Source organism: Brienomyrus brachyistius, chromosome 18 (assembly GCF_023856365.1).
Source record: "Brienomyrus brachyistius isolate T26 chromosome 18, BBRACH_0.4, whole genome shotgun sequence".
Classification (NCBI taxonomy): Eukaryota; Metazoa; Chordata; class Actinopteri; order Osteoglossiformes; family Mormyridae; genus Brienomyrus; species Brienomyrus brachyistius.
This window is the reverse complement of record NC_064550.1, coordinates 13,519,306-13,545,588: the sequence shown is the minus strand read 5'-3', so window position 1 is coordinate 13,545,588 and position 26,283 is coordinate 13,519,306. Positions and strand designations below refer to the sequence as shown.

General features: G+C 44.3%; 6 protein-coding genes across 11 annotated transcripts in view; 3 read left to right on the top strand and 3 right to left on the bottom strand.

Moving 5' to 3' along the window:
• LOC125713116 (odorant receptor 131-2-like) overlaps positions 1-26,283 on the bottom strand; it is a 73,144-nt gene that overhangs the window by 2,128 nt on the left and 44,733 nt on the right. For 2 of the 4 annotated variants that reach the window (XM_048984018.1, XM_048984016.1), the window contains exon 1: positions 187-344. The exons of 1 other annotated variant lie outside the window; for it this stretch is intronic. Coding sequence is in view for 1 of the 3 variants with exons in the window: in XM_048984015.1 (XP_048839972.1) it covers positions 4,175-4,224 (50 nt within the window). In the remaining 2 variants the exon portion in view is untranslated. Of the gene's footprint in view, positions 1-186; positions 345-4,174; positions 4,249-26,283 lie in introns of those variants that run through there. One more of the 4 variants, XM_048984015.1, reaches the window with a different exon arrangement.
• Positions 1-26,283, bottom strand: part of LOC125713229 (odorant receptor 131-2-like) — a 77,573-nt gene that overhangs the window by 7,505 nt on the left and 43,785 nt on the right. The gene's annotated exons all lie outside the window — the stretch shown is intronic.
• Positions 1-26,283, bottom strand: part of LOC125713129 (odorant receptor 131-2-like) — a 79,627-nt gene that overhangs the window by 15,080 nt on the left and 38,264 nt on the right. The gene's annotated exons all lie outside the window — the stretch shown is intronic.
• The window catches only part of LOC125713113 (kelch-like protein 10), a 54,463-nt gene that overhangs the window by 24,132 nt on the left and 4,048 nt on the right, over positions 1-26,283 (top strand). The window lies entirely within an intron of this gene.
• LOC125713125 (odorant receptor 131-2-like) lies at positions 3,178-4,317 on the top strand. Of its 2 annotated transcripts, none has more exons than XM_048984031.1 (2): positions 3,178-3,210; positions 3,362-4,317. In XM_048984031.1, the coding sequence occupies exon 2, from the start codon at positions 3,371-3,373 to the stop codon at positions 4,313-4,315; it is 945 nt and encodes a 314-aa protein (XP_048839988.1). In that variant the 5' UTR covers positions 3,178-3,210; positions 3,362-3,370; the 3' UTR covers positions 4,316-4,317. The 2 variants fall into 2 exon arrangements, with proteins under 2 accessions (XP_048839988.1, XP_048839987.1); XM_048984030.1 differs by having other exon boundaries at positions 3,180-3,210; positions 3,347-4,317.
• LOC125713117 (kelch-like protein 10) lies at positions 17,005-19,574 on the top strand. The gene is made up of 4 exons (XM_048984019.1): positions 17,005-17,498; positions 18,017-18,166; positions 18,802-19,162; positions 19,250-19,574. The coding sequence occupies exons 1-3, from the start codon at positions 17,100-17,102 to the stop codon at positions 19,105-19,107; spliced, it is 855 nt and encodes a 284-aa protein (XP_048839976.1). The 5' UTR covers positions 17,005-17,099; the 3' UTR covers positions 19,108-19,162; positions 19,250-19,574.

The window sequence follows — 26,283 nt, the reverse complement described above, 5'->3', positions numbered from 1 at the left end:
TTGTTATAAATGTAGCGCAAAATGTTATCAGTCTAATTAGCTAAGTATATGACATTTGACTTTCAGTAAAGCAGATGGTATGAAGAAAGAACATTGTAAGACTCTAAAAGAATAACTCTGTGATTTGATTTCAGGTAATTAGTCAGATCAAAAACTCCCTCTCCTGACCTATGAACATTACATTACCTATTGCGCGCTTTGAGGGGTCCTCAATGAGCAATACCGGTAAGAAAAAGGTATCCTGGACAAACCTTTATACATGGACTTTAATGACAAGGGATCCTTACTTGTCAGGTGTGACTTGGGAATATAAGCACACCAATGATGTCACTGAAATTTAAAAAACAAAAATTAACTCTGTAGAGACGTGCGTATGTCAGCAGCCTGAAAACAGCACCATCTAATGACTAAACACCTGCATTTTGATCTCCTGCAGTGTTCAATCAACACCACAAGGGGGTGCTGAAATATCATATGAATCAATTGTGATATGGTACAGTACAGTGGGTAACACAAAGCCCTGATGTAAATTTTTATAATCACTTTAAGGCTGTAGAAACAACTGACAAGCGGTTAGGTTTGTAATTGGGAGGATGGGTTTAAAACTGCAATATAGCTTGGACTGACATTGAACTTAAGGTCCCCTCTATGACAAAGTGATTAGTCTTGAGTACTTGTAGGACAGTAGTGATGAGATGGATGATGGTTTGAAACACGTTAGTTGGGATTATTGTGTAGAGTCAGTCATGGGCTGCATGAACTTAAATTACGAGGTGAGTGGTTGTGGTTTAGTGAATAACAGTGATCTGCAAAGAGGACAGTGTTAATAATAGCCAAGAATGCATGGGAAAAGATGTTTAAAACTCATATGGTTTATGGGAGCTGTAGGTGTGCAATAGGGAGTAGAACTCTACATATCACCCTAAAGGAAAACCATGAGTTGATGAAAATTAGCGCTAATAAGTAGCTCCTGAGTTACGTATAAAAGTCCTGGACTGGCCCTGCTGTCCATAATTATTAAACCGAGAGCTGATAGGTGAGATTCCAGTAGTTTTGAGAACAGGGTTATTGTTGTTGTTGTTGTTCGAAAAGCTTTAGCAGGAGCTCATCTCACTGGTGTTTCCTGAGAAACAGAGGCAAAGGGGCTAAGGTCATGTCTGAGGGAATGGCTTCATCAGCAACTGTGGACTAAAGGGCATATATCTTTCTTTTAGATGTTAGGTGACACAGCCAGCAACCTGCAGCAATGGAAATGTCCATTTAAGTCATGAACAAGCAGTATTTCCCAAAAATAAACAACATGGTGAGAAGAGCCCAGTGGTCTACTGTATATGGGGGTTTTCCCGGTGTAGTCACATGATCACACATCCTTCAGCCTTTTATCAAAGCAAGGATTCAGTCTCAAGTCATGTTAATATTGTGGTAGTTAAATGTTGTAATCAATATAAATAATAGTTAGGGTTATGGTACTACAGGAAGACAACATTTTATGAGATTTCAGGCTTAGGCACTAACTCCAGTCTCTAGTTAGTGGAACAGCAGAATTTCCCTGCTGAGCTGTCGAGTGCGTGATGATTACAGAGGCTGAACGTGCTCCCTGCTCTGGGGAAGGACCTCCATCATGTGGGTGCCTGAGCTGGTCCTGCCTCCACACCTCTCCCCTGTGCTGCCATTAACGCTCATCAATTATTAATGTCAGTCCTGTGATGGACGGCTTGTTTGTTCTGCTGCTGAATAAACAGGGCTTCCCTGTGGAGATGAGCTACCTTGTGACAGTGCGGGACACCACAGCTCTCAGCCTGGGCCTAGTCAGCGCTGAGGCCTTCTGACCAACAGGCCTGATTGCAGCCTTAGTCTGACCTAATCAAAACATCACGTACACTCCAATACCTACATATGCAATGCTATAGCCTGCATTGACACTGCTACATAACCCCAGACAGAAAAAAATATAAACAAAACCATTGTTATTATTTTCACGATCATTAGGCTTGAGCGTGATTAACTTTGTTGCTCTGCAGTGACCTCTAGTGTCAGCTGGGCTCCTACCAGAAGGTGAGTGTAGCCTCTCCACAGAGAGGCTGGTATCAGGCCTTTACCATTTCTGGTATGGAGCAGGACTGAAAACATAATCACAATTTTGTTACAATATACAGTAGAAGCTTGGGACTCGAACGGCTCTTATCTCGACCAACTCGGATGTCAAGCGGGTCTCTCAGATTTCTTCCGATTTGCACCTCGACTGAAATCTTGGAACTTGTCTGTTGCAGCTTGACCAGAAACTCGGAACAAAACAAAACAAAATAGTCATGCTAAAATTTGTACAGATGGAGACGCGTCTCCCCTTCCAAGCAATAATCCCTCCTTTTCTCTTCCTCTCCACCTGCCACCTGCAGTACGCCATCAGCTCACCTCAACAGAGCTGACGTGCTCATAAATTGTCACTTATTTCATGATTATTGCTTTCCTATGTGCGTTTCATGTGTATTTGCTTTGGTAATGATTTTATCATTGATTAGGTAGGTAGTTAGGTTTAAATAGGCAATCATTTGGGTCTGGAACAGAATAAATCCATCTACATTATTTGTTATGGGGAAATTCGACTTGGATCTCAAATCACAACTCAACCAACCATCCAGAACAAATTAAGTTCATATTCCAAGGTACCACTGCACTGTATCACAGATGGCAGTGGCACGTTTGCATAGAATTAATAAGGTAGAGTCAGTAACAGTAACGATAGAGTGACTCAAAGGTGAGGACTGCATCAAAAAAATAAAAGAAACAAAAAACAAACATGATGTAACACGTGCAATATTCCCTTACAATCACTGAATAATTCCCTATACTGCTTCATCTTTCTTTTTAGTAAATAACAATGACAGTGAATGTGAGAAATCGTCTTCTTTAAACTACAGATAATAAAATACAAAAAAAAAGATATAAGATATATAAAGATATACAGGTATAAGACAAAAAAAGGGAGTTTGCCCTATATAAAACCCTTCATCCTTACTTGAAATGGCTTTTTAATCTACTAATAGTAACATTCCCAACAGAGATATGCATGCCCATCACACCTCACCCCAGGGGCCTACTATGCTGGACACACCTACAGAGTGCATGTGATGTCATGTGTCATTGGATTCTTTATAAACTAGAGCACATGCTACTCCAGAAGTGTTTGAGTCAAGTGCTCAACAGAGGCAGGTAAAGAAACAAATATATCTTTTATTGTGTCTCTCATTCATTTCATTTAAATAGGGGCCCTCTTGGGAGAAATATATGTTGGTTTTGCTTACTGACAACAATTTGTGTTTTAATGTACATTTAATGTACATTTCAGCTCTTTTCGTTTCAGAGTTGACCAATGGCTGGCCAGAATGGTTCCTCTCTGGAGCTCAACTTCCTGTACTACCAGTCCATGACAGGGACAATAGACTTCATGACAACAATAAAATCATCTCTCGTGCTGTCCACTGCCCTATTCTTCATCTCCCTGAACCTCATCATGTTCGTTGCCATGTGGAGTAAACCCAGCTTCCGTGAGACTTCCCGCTATCTTCTATTCAGCCAAATGCTCCTCAGTGACTCCATCCATCTGGGATTCACCACATTGCTCTACTCGTGTAGCATGGCTAACATCAACCTCATCAAGGTGCTCTGCTCCATGATCGTCCTTGTAAGCGGGACAACTTTCCGCATCTCCCCTCTGACGTTGGCTGTCATGTGTCTGGAACGCTATGTGGCCATTTGTTTCCCACTCCGACACACTGACATCGCCACCCCCGGGAGAACCAATATTGCCATTGCAGTGGTCTGGTTCCTGGGCTCTGTGAACTATGTGATTGATATAATTTTTTTAGCAGCTACAGATGCCCATTTCTTCACTAAAACTATTTACTGCACACAGGAGCGCCTCTTTCTGGCCAAGTGGCAGTTTGATGTGTTCCAGAGCTTTAACGGTGTCTTTTTTGTTGCCGTGGGAATCATCGTCATCAGCACCTACACAGGCATCATGATGGCAGCCCGGTCCGTCAAGGCCAAAAAGGCCAGCAGGACGGTTCTCCTTCACCTGGTCCAGTTGGGCCTCTGCCTCTCCTCCTTCCTGTTCAGCAGCATCGAGAGAGCCCTGTCTACAATCAGCTCAGCCCTCTTTATCCACCTGCGCTACCTGAACTTCTTTCTCCTCGTCCTCCTGCCCCGCTGCCTGAGCCCCCTCATCTATGGACTGAGGGACGAAGGAGTTCGTCCCCTCTTCCTCTGCTACCTCCGCTGCAGTCGCTGGAGGATCAAACCAAGCACAAAACATTAACATAGTATATCAAGATATTTCAAAATGTAAGGAAAAAGTCATAAAGACATTTTAAAGAGATTTATATGAATTTATCATTATAAAATTATAGTTCCAGTGCTGTGGGGAGTAGGCAAGGCGAAATCTCTCAGGGCGGGGGAGGGGGGTGGGGGCAGAGTAGTGGGATAGGTCTCTGATCGTGATTAACTTTGCCAGGTCTTTGTTTGCTGTGTTTCTCCTTGAGTGTGTTTGTTTTCTTCTTCCCATGTCTTTAGATCCAGTAATTAATCACTACGAAATTTTTTTCCTACAAAAACAGCACAGCCCTGTACCATGTCTTTGCCTTATTTTCCAAATCTAATGCGCCTTTCCTGTTGTCTGTATCTGTGTAATTGTTTGTGTTTACTTGCTTGCTGTCGTGCTTGATTATGTGCATTTTGAAGGCAAAAAAAACAACAAACAATACGCTGATGTCTGAGTTGTCAGGGTCTCATTTCCCCAACTGTAACTGGTGTTTGCTAAGACAGTATTTAGTGGCAATAGAAAAACTTTCTTCCAATAATACGAAATGGTGAACCACAAAACATACTGTAACTACCGGCAGGGGGAGGGGGCTCCCAGGTTAGTTAGCCAATGTTGTTTTATCGATTGGTATATTATGTACTGGCTGTGTCTTTCCATATATAAGAATATAAGAAATTTACAAATGAGAGGAGGTCATTCAGCCCATCAAGCTCGTTTGGGGAGAACTTAGCTAATAGCTCAGAGTTGTTAAAATCTTATCTAGCTCTGATTTAAAGGAACCCAGGGTTTTAGCTTGCATTACACTAGCAGGAAGACTATTCCATACTCTTCATTAACTACTTCATTAACTACATGCTGTGTAAAGAAGTGCTTCCTCAAATTCGTTTTAAAATGTTCTCCCGCTAATTTCCACTTATGGCCAGGAGTTCTAGCATTTAAACTGATATTGAAATAGCTATTTGACTGAATAGCATCCAGACCTGTTAGAATCTTATATACCTGGATCATATCCCCCCTTAGTCTCCTTTGCTCGAGGCTAAACAGATTCAGCTCAGCTAACCTCTCCTCATAAAACATTCCTCTAAGACCACCTACCTTGCGCCCGCCCCACCCCACAACCCTGTCCTCACTTAGCAGTTGGAAGATAGATGGATTATCACAAGACGATTACTAATACCAATTATTAACATGCCTCCGATTGACAACAGAATTTCCCTGCTGAGCTGTCGAGTGCGTGATGATTACAGAGGCTGAACGTGCTCCCTGCTCTGGGGAAGGACCTCCATCATGTGGGAGCCTGAGCTGGTCCTGCCTCCACACCTCTCCCCTGTGCTGCCATTAACACTCATCAATTATTAATGTCAGGCCTCTGATAGACGGCTTGTTTGTTCTGCTGCTGAGCAAACAGGGCTTCCCTGTGGAGATGAGCTGCCTTGTGACACTGCCGGACCCCACAGATCTCAGCCTGGGCCTAGTCAGTGCTGAGACCTTCTGACCAACAGGCCTGATTGCAGCCTTAGTCTGACCTAATCAAAACATCACATACACTCCAATACCTACATATGCAATGCTGCAGCTTGTTGGACAGTTAAACAGTGACCAGAATAATTAAACATTCAGTCCATTTACAGTTGTTGTGATTTTGTAATAAGTTAATCTGTGTTTTATGAATATTAAACTGCAGTTTACTAAAAGTACACTGCTTCATAAGCCCAGACAGAAACAAGACACACAAAATTACTGTAATTATTTTTAAAATCATTAAGCTTGACCGGGTTTAACCTTGTTGTTCTGTAGTGACCTCCAGTGTCAGCTGGATTCCTACAGGGAGGTGAGTGAATTTTAGCACATTAGCTGTGTAAAGTTACATGATGAATACTGCAGGGAAACGATGGCCGACAGTGCTCACAAAAGAGGACAGGTGGACCTCAGCTTCTTGCAATATTTACTGAGAGATAAATAGAAAAATATATAAATAGAACTACACACAACACACTTCTAAACTACACACCTGTATGGTGACACATAGGTTAATCAATAAAAATAGTCCAGCTGTGGGTGACCTCTGGCGTTTAACATTTCTGATACAGAGCCAGAGTGAATATTTCATCACAAAAGCCACCAGCACAGGAACCACGGAGGGCAGTGCAGCAACCACAGCACAGGAATCACAGGGGCCTGAGCAGACTAGAAACAAGGGTAGATAACATGACTACAGAACATGACAACAAGACTAGATCAAGTAAGGCTAACTAAGAACAAAGGCACAAGTAAAAAAACAATGATCACAACATACAACCTGTTTCCCATGTTGACCATCTACTTTGGAATTTAGGTTCCAACTTTGTCAAATAATACAGGTATATTACTTTATTAACTTGTACTTGCAGAGTGAACTGAACGTTACGTAATGCACATGTGTACCACAATAGCCCTAGTCAACACTGGTCATTGTCCTACATTACTGCACACTAACCACCTTTGCAGCGAACACAGTGAATGTGAGATACCTAATGATCTTTTTCATTGAACTACAGCTTGAATGAGCTAAATAGAATCCCTACTCATTGCTTGAAATGGCTTCATAATAATTTTTTTTTTTTTTGTGACCAAATTTTTATTAGAGAGTTTTATAACAAAGAACAAAATGGAACAAAACAGAACATACTCCACCCCACCCCCAATACACCCTGAGACAGCAGTTCAAATATAAAGAAACAAAAAACCAATAAAGGTCACCGGCACACTCAGCCACGGAGAGCACAGATAAAAATTGAGGATAAAAGAAATAACACACTTATACCACTGAAAAATGTTAGAATTAGGAAAGTAAAAATCAAAACAAAAAACAAGGAATATGGCCTCAGGACATGACCTGCAACCAATCTTTGACCAGCTGCACGTCATGGACCCAGCTCTGGATTGTAGAACCAGACGAGTTGTTAATCCGGGCTGCAGAGAGTTCCAGCAGAAGCAGATCAAGAAAGGTGGACTTCCAGACAGAAGGAATGGCACGATCAGGAGACTTCCAACGAGAGGCTAATAACAACTTGGCCGCTAAGGAGGCAGACATCAGAAGCCTCTGCTGGAAGCGAGAGAGAAAGAGAGAAGAGAAGTCCAGGAGAAGAAGGACCATGGGAGACAGGGGGATGGGAGAGGAAAGAACTGAAGAGAGAGATCTGGCCACGTAATCCCAAAGAGCAGCCACTGGAGGACAGTCCCAGAACATATGGAGAAAGGTACCAGGGACCTGGAGGGGACAAAGATGACACAAGGTGTCAGGCTCTAAGCCCATGAGATGGCGTTTCCTGGGAGTGGGGTATAATCTGTGAACAAACTTAAATTGTGTTTGCTGGTGATTGGGATTTTTAGAACAATTTTTAATATTATGAAAAATAACACTCCAAGATAAGACGGGGGTGGGAGAGAGCTCCCCCTGCCAGACAGCAATTATGGGGAGAGGTTTATGAGAGGATTTGCGGAGGAGGGAATAGAGACTGGACACGGGCTTAGAAACAGGAGAAAGGGACAGAGCAAATCTGCACAGCGGGTGAAACGGAAGAGGTGAGGAAAAGGAGATATTACAGGCCCTAAGCATGGACCTCAGCTGGAGGTAGAAAAAATATGAAGAAGAGGGAAGATTAAATGTGACCTTAAGAGACTGGAACAATTTGAGACCCGAGCTATCAAAAATATCACCCAGGGTGGAGATACCTGACTGAGACCACGGCGAGGAAGAGATGGGGCGGCCTCCAATGTTCAGGACAGGATTATGGAGCAACGGAACACTGGGGTGCCATTTTGGGAAGGGGCCCAACAATTTCTCAACCCTTCTCCATGTGCGAAGGGCCTGACAGATAATCGGACCGACTGAGGCAGAGATGGATTTGAATTTAACAGGGAGGAAAGGGAGCGAGGCTAGACGATGGGGGAGAACATATTCTGCTTCGATAGGAAGCCAGGCAGGGGGATGCTGGGGAGGACTGATCCAGCTCCAAACTGGCCTTAGAGTAAAAGCAAGGTGGTAAATTTCCAAGTCCGGTAGAGAGACGCCTCCATCCAACCGGTCACGGATTAGGGTAGAGTGTCTGACGGAGGGTCTCTTGCCATCCCAAAGAAAAGTAGAAATAGTAGACTTAACTGAGGCCCAGTACCCAGGTGGAGGGGAGAGGGGAAGCATGGAACTCATAAAATTAATTCTAGGGAGCACGTTCATCTTAATAACAGCCAGCCTAGCCCGAAATGAGAGGGGAAGAGAAGACCACGAGGAGATCGAGGCTTTAATGCCCTCGAGAGTGCGGCGGAAGCCAGCAGCTGTGAGCTCTGAAACTGATGGGTAAATGTCCAACCCCAGGTATCTGAAAGACCCTGCCTGAGGAATAGAAGGAGGAAGTGAAGAGGAGCGGCAGGCAGGATTCAACGGAAGGAGAGAGGATTTTGCCCAGTTAATCCTATAGCCAGACAGGGATTCGTATGACTGAAACAGGTTAAGGACATGAGGGAGATCCACAGGAGCATTGCCGAGGTAAAGAAGCAGATCATCAGCATATAAAGAAACTGTCTGAGGGACACCTTTCACTAGGATGGGGGAAATAACATCTGAGTGAGGGAGAGCGGCAGCCAGAGGCTCCAACGACAGATTAAAGAGTAGGGGGGAGAGGGGACAGCCCTGCCTGGCCCCCTGAAGAAGCCGAAAAGGAGGAGAAATGTTGGCATTAGTCAAAAGGACAGAAGAGGGGGAGGAGTAAAGGGTCTGGACTAGGTTGGTAAAATAAGAGCCAAAACCCATTCTATGCAGGACCCTCCACAAAAAAGACCAATTCATCCTATCGAAAGCCTTCTCTGCGTCTAAAGAGAGAAGGGTGGCAGGGAAGGGAAAGGAAGGAGCAGTGTGAAGTACATGGAGGAGGCGACGGATGCTGTCGGCCGCGTGACGGGATTTAATAAAACCAGTTTGGTCTGGGTGAATCAATTTGGAAATCACCGCCTGCAGTCGACGGGCAAGCACCTTGGCAAGCAGTTTGATGTCTGAATTCATAAGGGACAACGGGCGATAGCTGGAGCAATCTGTAGGGTCCTTACCTTGTTTGAACAACAAAGTCATCAAGGACTGATTAAGAGAAGGATGGAGATGGGAGGCAGAAATGACAGAATTCAGCATGTGGAAGAGCGGAAAAGAGAGCTGCTTCCAGAAGGCAGAAAGGAGTTCCGGAGGGAGGCCATCGGGCCCTGGAGACTTCCCAGGGCTCATGGAGTCCAGAGCCTCTTTAAGTTCTGACATTGAAAGGGGAGCCTCGAGCATAGAGGCTTCTGGGCCTGAGAGACAAGGAAGTGGTACAGAGTCAAGAAACGAATCAGGGTCAGAGGGTGGAAAGACAGTGGGAGGGGAGAATAGATCTGAGTAAAATTGAAAAAAGCTACTGTTAATTTCCTGTGGGTCAGTGGTGAGAGCTCCGTCCTTGGTTCTAACAGAAGAAATTGAGGAGAAAGAGTCACATTGCCGGAGCCTGAGAGCCAACAACTTACTGGGCCTAGCACCTGAGACATAATATCGTGACCTAGTGCGATGAACCATAAACTCAGCGCGGTGTGACAGAAGGACATTTAGCTCCGCCCTGGTGTTTAAAATGAGGGTCTCATGATCCGGATCAACCACTACAGGACGAGCACTCTCTAAGTGAGCTAGCCGCCTTTCGAGATCACAGATCTTCCGGTGACGTTCGCGAGCCAGGCCACTGGCAAAAGCAACCGTGGCATCGCGGAGAAAGCCCTTTATTGCCATCCAGCAGTAGACTGGGTCATCAGTTGAGCCTGTATTAATTTAAATAAATTCTTCAAGTCTAGGAGTCAGATAGGCTATATATTTAGAGTTTTGAAGCAAAGAAGTGTTGAGCCTCCATCTTGGGGCCCGAGGAGAAAGAGTAGGTACAGCTAAGTGGAGGAGAGCACACTTGTGGTCAGACAAAGAGGAAGAAATCAGAGAAGCATTAGAAACAGCAGAGGCAAGAGAGCGAGAAACAAAGATATAGTCTATGCGAGACTGGGATTTGAAGCGAGGTGAGAAGAAGGAAAATTCTCTGGCGGAGGGGTTAATTAGGCGGAATGAATCGACCAAATTCAAGTCCTCCACGAATTTACACAGGGAACGTGTGGAGGGAGGCACCCGGCTACCCACGAGAGAGGGAGATTTATCAAGGACAGGGTTGTGGACAGCGTTAGCATCAGTTCCAATAACAAGGTCAAATTCCTGAAATTTAAGAAGGTGGTCAGAAAGATCCCGAAAGAATGAGGCGCGTGGGGGAGTGGGAGCGTATGCGGCAACAAAGCAGACCTTCCTACCCCCCAGGTCAGAGAGGGCGTAACAGTACCTGCCGTCAGCATCCCCCCCAGAGTTAAGAATATGAATCTGAAGGGACCGCTTGACCAATATGGCTACTCCACATCTACGTGAGGAAGCTGATGAAGTGGAGATAACCCTGTAGAACCTGGAGGCCGCCCGCAGTGCATCTCGCTGGAGAAGGTGGGTCTCAATTAAAAAGGCAAGGTCGACGTGCTGCCTCTTCAAAAAATCTGTCACACTGGACCGTTTTTTGGGAGTATTCAGAGCCCTAACATTCCAGGAAGCTATATTTATATTGGCCATGATCAAAACAAAACAGACAGTAAGATGTAAACAAGGAAAAAAAAACAAGTTAACAAAATCTCAATATGCCAGACATGAACCAGAAGCTGAATGTGCCGGTCGATGAACCGTGACTTCAAGAAGTAAGTCTCAGGGAAAAACCCCTTCCCACCCCCCCAAGCAGACACAAAAATCCCCCAGACCCATGCTCCGGACAGGCAACGCAGCAGTAACATAGAAGACATTAAAAAAGTAATCGGGACTGCGGCCAGGTCCAGAACAACCACCCTCCCGCCCCCTCCGACCGAAGTCAGAAACTGCGCGCACGTGGCGCCCGAAGCTAAGCCGCAAAACAGACTAACTCCGCGCACACGTCCCCCAGCCCATTCTGAGTAACAGAGACACAAATAAAACAGACCCCGTGCCACTGCTGCTGCCCCGTGTACAGAACAGGAAAAACGGCAAATGGGAGTAGTCAGGCAATAGCACTAAAGCAGACATCCAATTAATAAACTAATAGAAGCAGGCGAAAAGTGCAGAGTAAAACAAAAACAAAAACATCCCATAACAAAACAATATACAGGACCCACAGCGATCGCAGAAAAATTAAAATAAATGTAAAAATAAATGAATAATAATAATATATAAAAAAGAAAACGGCAAACCCAAAGGGGAGCGAAATAATTATACGGGAAGAGTCCCAAGAGACTGAAAATGATCCATGGCGGTATTCGCGTCCTCCGGAGTAGCGGACATGACCTGCTGGCTTCCAAAAGACAGCTTCAGGCGCGCAGGGAAAATCAGGAAAGGAGAAAGACCCAACTCCTTCGCTCTCCGGATCGGCGCGTTCATCGCCTTCCTGGCTGCAGCCGTCTTGGCGCTAAAGTCTTGAAAGAAGAAAATTCTCCCACCTTCAAAACTGAGGTCCTGGACTTTGCGGGCTTCACGTACCACAGCCTGCCGGTCACGGAAGTCCATGAAGTGCATGAGGATGGGAGGCGGACGAGAAGAGGTATCGGACCGGCCATGCAGCCTGTGGGCATGGTCAATGGCTGGCTGGAAATTAGGGAGATGGGGGAAAATAGCTGGCCAGAGGCTGTTAAGAAAAGACCGCATATCGCCCCCTTCGCGCCCTAGTTTAATCCCAACTACTTTAAGATTAAGGCGACGGCTGCGGTCCTCAATCTCAGTGATTTTAACATCCAGGGAAAGTAGGCCCTTATTAAAATCAGCCAGCTCCCTGGAGTGTCGATCGGTCACAGACTTCACAGAGGCGACTTCTTTTTGTATAGATTTAAAGTCCGCCCTCAGCGAGTTCAGGTCAGCGCGGAGCTCCGAGTGGTGTTGCTGGAGCGTGCCATTTAAGGAGTTCACCTGTTCGGAAACGAAGTTCTTCATTTCCTCAAGAAAAGGTGCCAGGAGAGGGGAAAGGGCCTCTTCAGAAGCGCCGCCATCAGAGCGGGGCACTTTCTTCTCCGGACTGGGAAGAACTGGGCGAGGTCTGCGCTGATTAGCAGCCATCAGGAAAAATAAAAGAATGAGCGCCGAATTCGTATAGAATTGCGAACGGGTAAGTGGCAAGGGGACTGACTAAAGGGCAAATAGGTGGATGGGACGCGCGGACGAGCAGAGTTAGGCAGCCATTAGCGACGAGCGTCACGTGACCTCCCGAATTATGACTCTTGAGCTTTGTTGATTTTAGAGTTTTCTGCCATCTGGAGTAGAAAAAAAAACACACATTTATCTCAGAATTCTGACTTATTAAGTCGAAATTCTGATTTTTTTTCCCTCACAATTCTTACTTTATTTCTCATTATTCTGAGTACTTCTCTAACAACCAGCAATTAGTCGGAGACATCACTTCTGCTCCAGCTTTAATGGTTCAGTGAGATTTGCATACAGCAGCAGACAGGAGCGAAGGCTACAATGGCTGTATCTGCTCTGTCCAGGCATTTTATTATTTCCAGTTGTGTGTGTGAATGGCAGCCTACATCGGAACTTGCAATTAATTATCCTGTAAATGTTAAGCTGGTTTGCAATGAAAATGGGCAATAGAACTTCTCTCTTGCCTAATAAGTTGTGGTACAAGCATATCTAACGTTAATGCTTCGTGCATTAGACCAGGGGCGCTGTAAAGGGGGGGTAAACGATGACGATTCTCGGGGCCCATGACTGAGAGGGGGCCCAGAGAAGCCCCCAATAAACTGTGTGGGGGGCCCTGTCAAGATTCCTTTCATGGGACCCAAAATCCTTAGCAGCGCCCCTGCATTAGACATATATAATATGATGTCTACCGTTAATGTAATAACTGCCAATAATGTGCTAATTTTCCCCCTTAATGTAATAAAGGCTGATACAGTAATAACTTACCAATATCATACTAACATATTTGAATCAAAAACGTATCACATTATTACATTATAGGCTTTATTACACAAAAAAACGGGAAAATTGTTATGTTATTAGCAGTTATATTAACAGTAGTTTATAGTAGCTGCTATTAACAGCAGTGATTAGCTGCTACAGACCCTAACAATCACACAATTTCTTTTGACTGCTTATGATTTTTTGCACACTACTGTACACACACACACACATATATGTACATATTCATATGGTTGATTGCCCACAAAACTCAACTGTGATTAATCAGCCTGTTCTCCAGACCAAAGAACAGTGAAAACCATTCTAACTTAACCTACAAGAAGCAATTCCAGAACACAAAGAAGAAGATGTGCTAGATGTCTTCATGGGGACTCTGCATTCATGTCTATGGGCAAAACCCTAATCCCAACTATGAAAACGTTATCCCCTACCCAGCCCCAACCCACAGTCGTTGCTGTTGTAGTTCTCTCCTACCATTTATATTGTCACAATGAACTATATCCTAAGATGTACAAGTAAAAAGTTTGTATATAGTATAGCATGAAAAATAATAATAAGAAGAAAACTCAGCCAGAGTGGAATTGTTTTATATAAACACTCGTGCGCTCTTGCGTTGTGTACACCTAAAATGGCGATTCCACAATAAACTGCGGCTATATCGAGTGTGATGTTAGCTGCAAAAGACGCAAGCAGATCCCAACTTCACTTTGCTACACGTGCATTGTAAAAGCAGGGCCACAAACAAAACAACACCTACGTCTCTGTACTCGATTCAAACGGAAAATGTCGCCAAATCCATTCACCATTTCACTATGTGCTAGCTAGTCATGGCGCGAGCATTAGCTGCGGACGCGAACAGCTTCAGCTTATCTTCCCACAATTCAGCTCGACTGTTTAAACTTCAGCCAAAGACAACATTCTGTGTTAAGTGAGAATTCTAACGATAAATAATAATTACTTACATCGTTCAATGGGCGCCCTCGGAATATCTGTCCTGCCGCTACTCCCATCCACTTCTAGCTTAACTCGTCCATCTGTGTGGGTGCGCAAGAACGATGGGTGCCGTGAAGCTGCAGGAAAACAAACTTAAAATCCTGCACGAAAATATATTAAACGTGGAGGAGTTAGTCGGCAGAAGTGAGGAATTACAAAAAATAAAATAAAAAACGATTTCTCAAGAAAAGATCATAAAACAGGAAAATGGTCAATAGCTCATGGAGTGATATTGCACACTGTACCTTGATTAACATAACTGCTCTATAATACATAATCGATTATATTCAATAGCGTTCAGGATTTGGGTGAAGTGTACACAGCACAATAATCATTGGGATAATTCCACACTTGCTGCAATTTGTTTTCATGACCGTATTGGGGATATATGCGGTCCGATAAATACGTCCGCCTTGTGCTAAATGTTGACCAAAACAGACGGACCGCCCAGCCCAATTTTCAAGGACTATTCTTGTTCCAAATAATTGCCACAACGGGCCGACCAGATTTAGCCCATAAAATAATGTCCTGTGGACATTTGTTGCTCAATGGCTTATGTCTAAAGTGGAAACTAGGGAATAAGATGCGAACTTAAACCTCGTTCCTGACAGACATGTAAAGGACCTTTTTTGTTTTTCATTTTTAGAAACGTAGCAGAGGAGAAAAAATATGAAAACATTTATTTATTTATTTATTTATTTTATTTCGGGAATTCGTGATTTGACTATTCTTACATAATACAAAACTTAAATTCTAAGATAAGCACGGTATACATTTTCCAAAAGTGATGTTAAAAACATTTCACTTGTTCTTCTTGTACAGCCGATTGTGCGTAGAATATACCCCCCCCCCCCCCAATCCATTTCGAGTCGCAAATATAGATTTAAAAATAAACATTACGGTATCTTAGGAAACTGTGACGCAAAGTGCGGTTTTTGCGTCTTAGAATGTATGTACACGTCATTTCGAGTGATATAAAAAGGAGAGAGAGACGAGATATCCACATTTTTGAATTATGATGGCACACGACATGGAGCGAGTACTGATGTCCCCGGCGTTCGAAGTGTTTAACAATCTTCGGCTGGCAGGACAGCTTTGTGACGTGGTCCTCATCACCGACGGTGTTCAATTCAACGCCCATAGAGTAATTCTGTGTGGCTGTAGCTCCTACTTCCAGTAAGTAGCTGTGACCCATATATGAAGATGCGAAAACAGCAAGGAGTCAGTTTTTATCTCTCGTTAGCAATGACTTCTCCTTGGCAATAAGGCTCTAGGATGACAGAAAGTTTATATTAATATACATTATATTAAATTATATTAATGTAGGTCAGTGCTGATCAGAAATATTTCTGATAAGTGTACCACCTTAACTTTTACTATATAATAATAATAATAATAATAATAATAATGGTATAAATATATAAAAAGGGGACCATGTCAAACAGGCAAAACAAAGTATTCCGGGGGACTTGCCCACCAGCCCAAGTAAAATATATTAAAGGGGGAGCTACTGTTGGAAAAATAAGAATTAAAGCCACCGGTCCCTAGTTCTTAGATGCCTATGAGATCATCTGTAGCAGGGGGTCCTTATCTCTGCTTAATTTCCATTTGGGGGTCCCTGGTTCAGAAGATTTAGAAAACCCCTTATTTAACTTTGCCTGCAAAACCGATATTTATTAGATGAGTCACTTCTGGATTGTGTTTCAGGGCTCTGTTCGCCAGTGACTGGAATGATTCAGGAAAGCGGGAGTACCAACTCCCAGGCATTTCCCCAGAAACACTGAGGCAGGTCATAGAGTATGCCTACACGTACTCTGTGGTCATCACAGCTGACAATGTGGAGAACCTCCTGGCAGCTGCTGATTATCTCAGTGTCTTGGGCATCGTACAGCGCTGCTATGATTTCCTGCATGAGCAGCTCTGCCTCAACAACTGCATTGGCCTTCTTAAAATCGCCGATGTCTACTGCGTAAACGAGCTGCACCAGTCTGCATTCAACTTCATCTTGAAAAACTTTAAGGAGGTTGCCATCAGCTCAAACGAGTTCCCAGAACTAAGTCTTGAACAACTTTCTGACATCATCGAGCAGGATGAGCTGAATGTCAGAGAAGAGGATGTGGTGTTTGACGCCATCCTCCGGTGGATCGAGCACGAGCCTGCCACCCGAGAGGCCCACATTTCAGTCCTATTGCCCAAGGTGAGTATAGTTATACTATGTTCTCATTGACTTGTGTATATAACAATAGAATGCTCATTGAGTGAAGTCCTTATTACTGTAGCTAGAGACTGAACCTCCATTTCCATGTCCCATAAGTCTACAACCAAGGCTTCCAGGTATTACACCTGGGAGAGTGTAACAAATAATGGAAAACAAAACACTCAAATGTCTTACATGAAATAAGTGTTAGCTGACACATCTGAGACTTTCAAAGTAAATGGCTTCAGCTAAAGAAATTAAAATTTGCACTTACTGCTGTATCCTTAATGTTAGGAATTGCTCATCTCCAGAGATTCACAGAAAGCACTAAGAAACTCATGGGAATTCTCTCATTCTTGTTTCCTGTGTAGATTCGGATGGCTCGTATGGATCCGGAGTACTTTATGAAGATCGTCAAAGCCAACGATCTGGTGAAGGCCAATGTGGCGTGCAGGCCAATTATCACTGATGTCATGAAGGTCATCTATGATCTTCATGATGAAAGTCCACTCTCTGATTTTGAGAACCCACTGATCCGCCCGCGCTTGCCCTCTGACATTTTGCTGGCTGTTGGTGGATGGAACATGCACACGACAAACTGCATCGACGCATATGACACACGGGCCGACCGCTGGGTGGATATCACGCAGGAGGAGCAGAGCAACCTAGCTGGTCATGGCACGGTGTACCATGATGGGTTTGTGTACTGCATTGGGGGGTTTGATGGGCAAAACTTTATCGATACCGTGCGCAGATACGACCCGATCACACGAGCATGGCAGCAGATGGCCCCAATACACTGGCAGCGCTGTAATGTTAGTGTGGTCGTGCTCGATGGGCTCATCTATGCCATGGGTGGCCATATTGGTTTCTGGCCCCTCGACATCGTAGAGTGCTACAACCCAAAAACCAATGAATGGACCCAGCTCGAGTCTATGAATGAGAGGAGAAACGATGCCAGCGCCACCACCCTGAATGGCAAGGTAGGGTAATGGGAGGGCGTCTGACTGTTTACCCTCATTTTCCCCTTGAAATGGAGTATTTTACACAGTCATGAGTTCTCTTTCTCTTCAGATTGCTGATTTTAATCAACAATTACTATGTTCAATACATTTAAGTATTTGGATAAATGCATTATTGGTCTCCATTAGTGGCACATTGGGTAGTGCTGTGGTGTCAACTCCAAGACTTGTGAGATAGATGAAATGGTGTTCCCATGTCAGGTTTCCTTTATTCTGTTCCTGGGGGAGCAGAATCCAAAACTCTTTGCAGATTTCCCTTTTCAAACAGCCATACTAAACCTGAAAATTAGCTGATTATGGTGTGTTTGAGAAGGGAAATTTGCAAACTGTGTTCCTCCAGGAACGGGACTGGGGAACCCTGTCATACACTATGCATAGCATTTACTTTTATTTTTGAGTCACAATGAACTTTATCTGTAACCTCCAAACCCCAGTCATATACAGTATAACGGTCTTCACAGTTAAATTGGTTTTCATAGATATACATCTGTGGGGGCCACAATGGAACAGAGAGCCTATCTACAGTGGAGTGCTTTGACCCCCTCACAAACGAATGGAGCTTGATCACTCCAATGAGCACTCCCCGTCACAGCCTTGGAGTCACGGCGTATAAAGGGAAGATATATGCGGTGAGTGATTCCTTTCTGTGTCAAATCTCACATTTTACCTGTAAGACTCATGGTTTTTTTGTCTTTGCTGCTGTGTCTTTCATTGTGATACATTTAAACCAAACAAAACAGTTAAATGCCAGAAATACCTGCTGCAAAGGCTTATCTTAATACACATAAAAAAGATACATGCTACCCTCTTTAGCCTCCCTGCATTCATTTCTGGGTTATAAATGGATCTGCTGGGGGGTCTCTGCTACTAGCTCGGGTTGTAAAGTTTAGATTTTTTATTAATTATTTTCCCTAGTTCCAGATATAATTAGTCAGATTGTTGTTTTTTTCAGTGTCTGATTAGCTTCAAGTGTTCGTTTTAACTAATAACAATAAAAAAGCAAAATATATTAGCATAAGGAGTCTTTTTTGAAGGCTCACAGTTTTCACCGAATCATACAAGTTTTCTGTTGCCCAAATCCATGTTTTCATTGCATATAGGTTGACTTCTGTATATAAGCTTGTGTCATCTATAGACAATGGGAGGTTCTAAGGCGCCTGCTTTCATAGGGTGAAAATTGCTTAAGAGTTCATGACTTTGGGAAAGTTGATGTTTGCCCATCCTTTTGGCAAGCAAGTGATAATGAATCTTTGGCATCTCTCAGGTGGGCGGTATCAACAGGCCTGATCACCTGCAGACCATGGAGGTCTATGACCCTACCACAAACCGCTGGCATGCTGTGGCCCCCATGTCCACACCGCGCAGTGAGTTTGGCATCGCAGTGGTGGACGACCTCCTATTTGTGATGGGCGGCCACGATGGGTTTGGGGTAACTAACAAGGTGGAGTGCTATGATGCGGGGACAGGCAGCTGGTATCGTGCGCAGGACATGAGCAGAGCCAGACAGCATTTCAGCTGCTGCGTAGTGCCTGCGCACCCCCGCATCATAGAATACGCTTCACCTCGTTAGTCCCTAATGGCCGCCAAGGAGGAGAGAAACCCATCTGCCCACAACAGCATGCCCAGTACGTAACCTCATTTACACCCCCCACCCCGAATTCTTTCCCTATAACATACATTGAGTTTATATAGACACCTCTTTTTTTCCCCAGACTCTGCTTCCTCATTGGAAGGTGTGTTGGTGGGATCGAGGTCTTTGAAGACAAAGCTGTCCGGAAGTAATTTTCCATGGCCTCGCTAAACTCCTCCCACACCTGAGTTTTTACCTCGACGACCGCCGAAGCCGCATTCCAACATTTCATCAACGCTGTCCACCAGCGGGTTCGGGGATTGCTGCCACAACAGGCCACAGCTCCAGTCAGCCGCCTCCACAATGGAGGCATGGAACAAGGCCCATTCGTACTAGTCAGTCCCCTGCGTCCTCCAGGACATGGGAGAAGCTCTGCTGGAGATGGGAGCTGAATCTTCTCCTGACATTGCATATTTAAAATAAAGTTTTCTTTTTCATATTATCTAGTTTGTGAAAGCGTCATAAATTTCCCATTTTGGATAAACGTTGTTCTCGTTTGACGGTTCTCTTCAGAAATTCCGCTGCAACCATCGGTGATTACTAATTAAGCACTAAGGCAGGGGTGCCCAAACATTTTCCCTTAGTGGGCCAAAATGAAAATCTATCGGAGGACCGCGGGCCAAATGTAATATTTTACACAAAATACAAACACTAATAGTAAAGTAAAGTAGTTTTATTTATCAAACAGTTATCTAACCTTCTTTTCTGTGTAAATAACATAAACAAAATATGACAAATAAGTCATGTATAGGCATTTAGAACACGTCTAAACTTTTGTAATCACATATAGTGCAAAATGTCAAAGAGTGCATGTCCAACAGCAACACAACAACAACAGTAGGAACAATATAATTGCACCACTAGTGAGAAACATGAAGCTGTTCTTTGGCGTTTATCAGCCTATCAATATTAGGTTGCAGCTGACTCACTGAGAGGGTGAGGATGTCCTGTAGGTGTGGGTCAGTCAGAGTGCTTCTGAGCCTGGACTTGTTAAGGTTCATTACACTAAAAGTCTGTTCACAGATGTAAGTGCTGCCAAACAAAGCTAACATGACCTGTGCATGTTTCCTAATGTCTGGGTACCTTTCAGATGAGACATGTGTGTAGAAGTCTTTCAGGTGTAGTGACATGAATTTATTCTTTAGCTCAGAATCACACTGAAACTCAATTAGCTGCATCTGAATGTGATCAGGCACTGAGTCCACACTTATGGTGAAGGGTTGAGAAAACAGCTCCATGTCACCTCTACTTTCCCTAAAGTCCTCAAAGCGCAACGCAAAGTCCTGGTCCAAGTGTCTGAGAAGTGCTGCATATTCAGGCAGTCTCTGCTTCACCAGGTTGACCTCTCTCAGACTAGGGAAGTGTGCAAGGTTTCCTGGGAAGAAGTGAAAGAGCTGCTAAGTCGTCAAATAATAATAAATATTGCAACATAAATGTTGTTTTATGTACTTTGAAAGAGTTAGCCTTACAATTTTATTACAATACTTTTTAACAATACTTTTTAACTGCACAACAGTGGAATATGGATATGTTAGTAAATGCACTTACTAACATATTCCACATAATATCAATCCCAGTAACTGCACTTTTATCATGTGAGGTGCAGGTACATGCTGCCACCTTTCCTCTCCATTATCACTTGATTAAATCATAAGCATTTTTACAATCACAAAAAATATGCAAGCTCCAAAAGACAAACAAAGCGCATGTCTGCCTGTCAATCAAGTTTAAGAACCATGGACAGCGCTGTCCCTCCGCAACACAGTTAACAAGGCCGGGACTTATTTACGGCATAAAATACAGTATGATAGACATTATCACCATTAAAACTGAATGTGTATGTGTGTCTCTGTGTGTGTACAATGTATTAACCTACCTGCTGACAGATGTCGACAGAGTAGCTGCAGCTTCGACCTGAAGGCCGTTATGTGGTCAAACAGCTCAGTGATGATCTGATCCTTCCCTTGAAGCTGAATATTCAGGGTGTTGAGCAGGTCAGTGATGTCCACCATAAAAGCCACGTCACAAAACCATTTTTCATCTGTGGGGACTTGAGTGTCACTGTTCTTGCTTGTCAGAAACTCCGCGATGACATGGCGCAGCTCAAAAAATCTTTTGAGGACTTTCCCGCGGCTCAGCCACCTCACCTCTTGGTGGTAAAGCACATCCTTGTATTGTGAATCAACCTCCTCTAGAAGAGCTCTGAACTGGCAGTGTGAGAGCGCTTTTGATCGTATGCAGTTTATGATTTTAATCACGTCACGCACCACGTCTCCCATACCAACTGATCTGGCACATAGTTGCTCTTGGTGCAGGATGCAGTGGTATTTTGCCACCTTACCTCCACATTGGGAAAACTTCTGGGAAATTAGTGTGGCAAGGCCTGTTGTCCTCCCAACCATGGCAGGTGCTCCATCAGTTGTTATCCCAACCAATTTTTCCCAGCTCAGCCCGTTCGTATCCAACACTCGCTCAACGGCTGCAAACAAATCCTCACTTTTTGTTGTGCTGCGCAGTGTCTCAAATCCAGCCAGCTCCTGAGTTATTTCCATGTTTTCATTTACTCGCCGTATGAAAACCAAAAGTTGTGCAGAGTCCGAAATGTCCGTGCTTTCATCACACGCCAAAGAAAAGGCGACAAATCCAGCAGCCTTTGCTTTAAATTGCTCCTTAATGTCTCGAGACATTTCTTCAATACGACGTGTCACAGTATTTTGTGAGAGGCTGATCTGGGAGAAAGTTTTTGCCTGTGACGGGCACATGATTGTCGCAGCTATGGACAGACACTCCTTAACAAAGTCACCCGTTGAAAATGATCTCCCAGTCCGGGCAATTAGCGCAGTAATCTCAAAGCTGGCCCGTGTCGCGCTGTCCTGGGCTGTCGAGGGCCGTGTAAGAGTCCCTTGTTGCCTGTGAAGTTTAGCCAGCAGCTCCCTGGTCTTGTTCTTTCGCGCATCACCTTTGAATTGCGAAAATGCTGCGTGCTTCGTCTCATAATGACGACGAATGTTATACTCCTTTAGTACAGCAACAGACTGGTTACAAATAAGGCAGACCGCTTTAGCATTTATGTCAGTGAAAAAATATTCTTCCTCCCAGCATTTTTTAAAATGTCTTTTGTCTGTGTGCCACTGACGATGCCGCTCCATGTTGATAGTGGCTTAAGCTAGCAGCCTGGTGGTGACCCGCCACAAACTGGTTTGATCCCGTATGGCGGCAACAAAGACTCATGGGACTTTTTGCAAATTGTTAAAATATGACTATTTATGAAGTGTGGAAATGTACATATGTGCACAGATATTGTCATGCCCGGCTCGTCCGCTCCTCCTGTGTGCCACGCCCCCTGATTACCCACGTGTTTTCTCCCGATTGTACCCAGCTGTATCTAGTTCATTTGCTCAGTCCTGTGTATTTCAGTCCGTGTCTTACCTGAGTCCTTCGTCCGTCATTGATGTCAGTCAGTGTCCGATGTTCCCTGTTCCCCGAAAACCTTTGATTAAATCCCCGTTTGCCCCGAATCCTGCCTGCCTGCTTCCTGATTCCCCGCTTGCCCTCACGATCGCCGCTCTGCCCGCGGTCGCCCGTGACAGATATACTCTACATTACCCTTATAGTTGCTTGTATTTCAATTTTAGTCTTAGATATTTCAAATGTAATCAAAGCACCAAGAGTGAGGACTGTATAATATATATTAGTTAGGTCAACGTACACTAAAAATAAACGCACTGATAGCTACACTGGGATTCGTGCTTTAAGAGTTTTTTAAAAAATTTTAGTACAGTAATAATTTAAATTTTTAGATATCCATTGGCGGGCCAATCTAAATAGTACGGCGGGCCAATCTTGGCCCGCGGGCCCCACTTTGGGCACCCCTGCACTAAGGTTTTTCATAATCCATTGAAATACTGGTTTAGTGCAACCCCTTCCCCTGGGACCTACAGTAATCATAGCCGGCAACTTGAATTTGGAGAAGTGATGTTACCTCTGGACTGATTACAGTATGTACTGTACACAATATTATTATATTGTGGGTGTCAGAGTTTGCGGGTGCGGACGGGCAGGCTGGCAGGAAGGAGGCAGGGAAGGACGAAGCAGGGAGGTAGAATACGGGGAAAACTGGGGTTTTATTAGGGGAAAGACGGCTATGGGCAGAACAGGACATAACAGCACTAACATCAATGACGGACATCGGACAGGGCAAGATGTGGACTGATATAGACAAAAGACATGGTGAAACAACAAGATACAGCTGGGCATGATTGGGGAAGCACACGTGGATAATCAGGGGGCGTGGCACACACGACGATCGTACGAGCCGGGCATGACAGTGGGCCTGCGTTCATAGTGGGGTACCGTAGGGTTAAATTTTAGGACCACTACTGTTCCTAATTTACATTAATGATATTGACACCAATACATACAGTAAACTGGTTACATTTGCAGACGACACCAGGGTGGGTGGTGTAGCAGGTACTGATCTAGCAGCGGAGAGGCTACAACGGGATCTGGATTTAATTAGCGACTGGGTGGATACCTGGCAGATGGAATTTAACATAGATAAATGTAAGGTAATCCATACAGGGAGCAGAAATATAAAAGTACAGATATATTATGGGTTCCACTGAAATAAAGGTAGCTGGTTATTAGAAAGATCTCGGTGTGTATGTTGATGCTTCCATGTCAGTGTGGGGAAGCAATAAAAAAGGCCAATAGGATGCTAGGTTACAACTCTAGGTGTGTGGAGTTTAAGACAAGGGAAGAGATGCTACAATTATACATTGTTCAAAAAAATTTAAGGAACACTTTTTAATTAGAGTATAGCATCAAGTCTATTAAACAACTGAGATATTGATCTGGTCAGTTAAGTAGCGGAGGGGGTGGTTAATCAGTTTCAGCTGCTTTGGTGTTAATGAAATTATGAACAGGTGAACTAGAGGGGCAACAATGGGACGACCCCTAAAACAGGAATGGTTTAACAGGTGGAGGCCACTGGCATTTTCCCCTCCTCATCTTTTCTGACGGTTTTTTCACTAGTTTTGCATTTGGTGACGGTCAGTGTCACTACTAGTAGCATGAGGCGATACCTGGACCCTACAGAGGTTGCACAGGTAGTCCAACTCCTCCAGGATGGCGCATCAATATGTGCCATTGCCAGAAGATTTGCTGTGTCTCCCAGCACAGTCTCAAGGGCATGGAGGACATTCCAGGAGACAGGAAGATACTTAAGGAGAGCTGGACAGGGCCGTAGAAGGTCCTTAACCCATCAGCAGAACCGGTATTGGCTCCTTTGTGCAAGGAGGAACAGGATGAACACTGCTGAAGCCCTAGAAAATGACCTCCATCAGGCCACTGGTGTGAATGTTTCTGATTGTTTGGTCAGAGACAGACTTCATGAGGGTGGCTTGAGGGCCCAACGTCCTCTAGTGGGCCCTGTGCTCACTGCCCAGCACCATAGAGCTCGATTGGCATTTGCCATAGAATACCAGAATTTGCAGGTCTGCCACTGGCACCCTGAGCTTTTCACAGATGAGAGCAGGTTCATCCTGAGCACATACAAGGGTTGGACGCACAGGTCATGACAATTATTGTGTTATATTAGTATACTACGGGGTTAGCAAAAATATTTCTGAGCTACAGTTATTAAAGGTACCACCTTCACTTTTGGCATATAATAGCTGTGTAAAAATATTACAAAAAGTGGACCACGTCAATCAGTGGCAAAAATAATATTCCGGGGGACCTGCCCTCTAGTCTAAGTGAAAAATATTTTTAGGGAGCCACTGCTGGAAAGATAAGATTAAAGCCCTTCCTGACCCTACTTCTTAAGTACCTATGTGATCATCTGTGGCAGGGGGTCCTTAGCTCTGGTCGATATTCATTTGGGGGTCCCTGGATCAGAAGAGTTAGGAAACCCAAAATTATTAAATGAGTCCCGTTGTGGTCCTGTTTTTTATTTTTTGTATGTCTCCTGTTTAAGTTCACTGAGAGTGACAACAAACTGGAGACAAATTCCTTGTGTAAAAACAAAAACAAAAAGCTGATTCTCAGTCACATCTGGATTGTTTTCAGGGCTCTGTTCACCGGTGACTGGAAGGATTCGGGAAAGCGGGAGTACCAGTTCCCAGGCATTTCCCCAGATACAATGCAGCAGATCATGGAATACACCTACACGTACTCTGTGCTCGTCACGGCTGAGAATGTGGAGAACCTCCTGGCAGCTGCTGATCGGCTGAATATCCTGGGCATCATACAGCGCTGCAGTGACTTTCTGCATGAGCAGCTCTGCCTCGACAACTGTGTTGGGCTTCTGAAGATCGGAGATGTCTACTGCCTCAATGAGCTGCGCCAGTCTGCATTCGACTTCATCCTGAAAAACTTCAAGGAGGTTGCCATCACCTCAAACGAGTTCCCAGAACTCACCCTGGACATCATAGAGCAGGATGAGCTGAATGTCAGACAAGAGGATGCGGTGTTTGACGGCATCATCGGGTGGATCGAGCACGAGCCTGCCACCCGAGAGGCCCACATTTCAGCTCTGTTGCCGAAGGTGAGTATAGTTATACTATGTTCTCATTGACTTGTGTATATAACAATACAATGCTCATTGAGTGAAGTCCTTATTACTGTTGCACTTACTGTTGTACCCTTAATGTTAGGAATTGCTCATCTCCAGAGATTCACAGAAAGCACTAAGGAACTCATGGGAATTCTCTCATTTTTGTTTCCTGTGTAGATTCGCATGGCTCGTATGGATCTGGAGTACTTTATGAAGATCGTCAAAGCCAACGATCTAGTGAAGGCCAATGCGGCGTGCAGGCCAATCATCACTGATGTATTGAAGATCATACATGATCTCAACGATAAAAATCCACGATCTGACTTTGAAAGGTCACTGATCTGGCCGTCTGGTCGGGGTCTGGGCTGGTGCGCTTCTCGGCTGCTGCGGGGTCCAGGGTGGTCTTCCGGTTTCCTCGCCAGAGGAAAAAAATGGGGTCACAGAGAGTATATACGGGGAGTGAGAGTGTGTGTACAGCGTTCATTTCTGTGTGTCTCTATGTTGGGTGAATGTGTAAATATTTGTTTATGTGTGCATGAGGGTGGGAACGTATGCTTGTA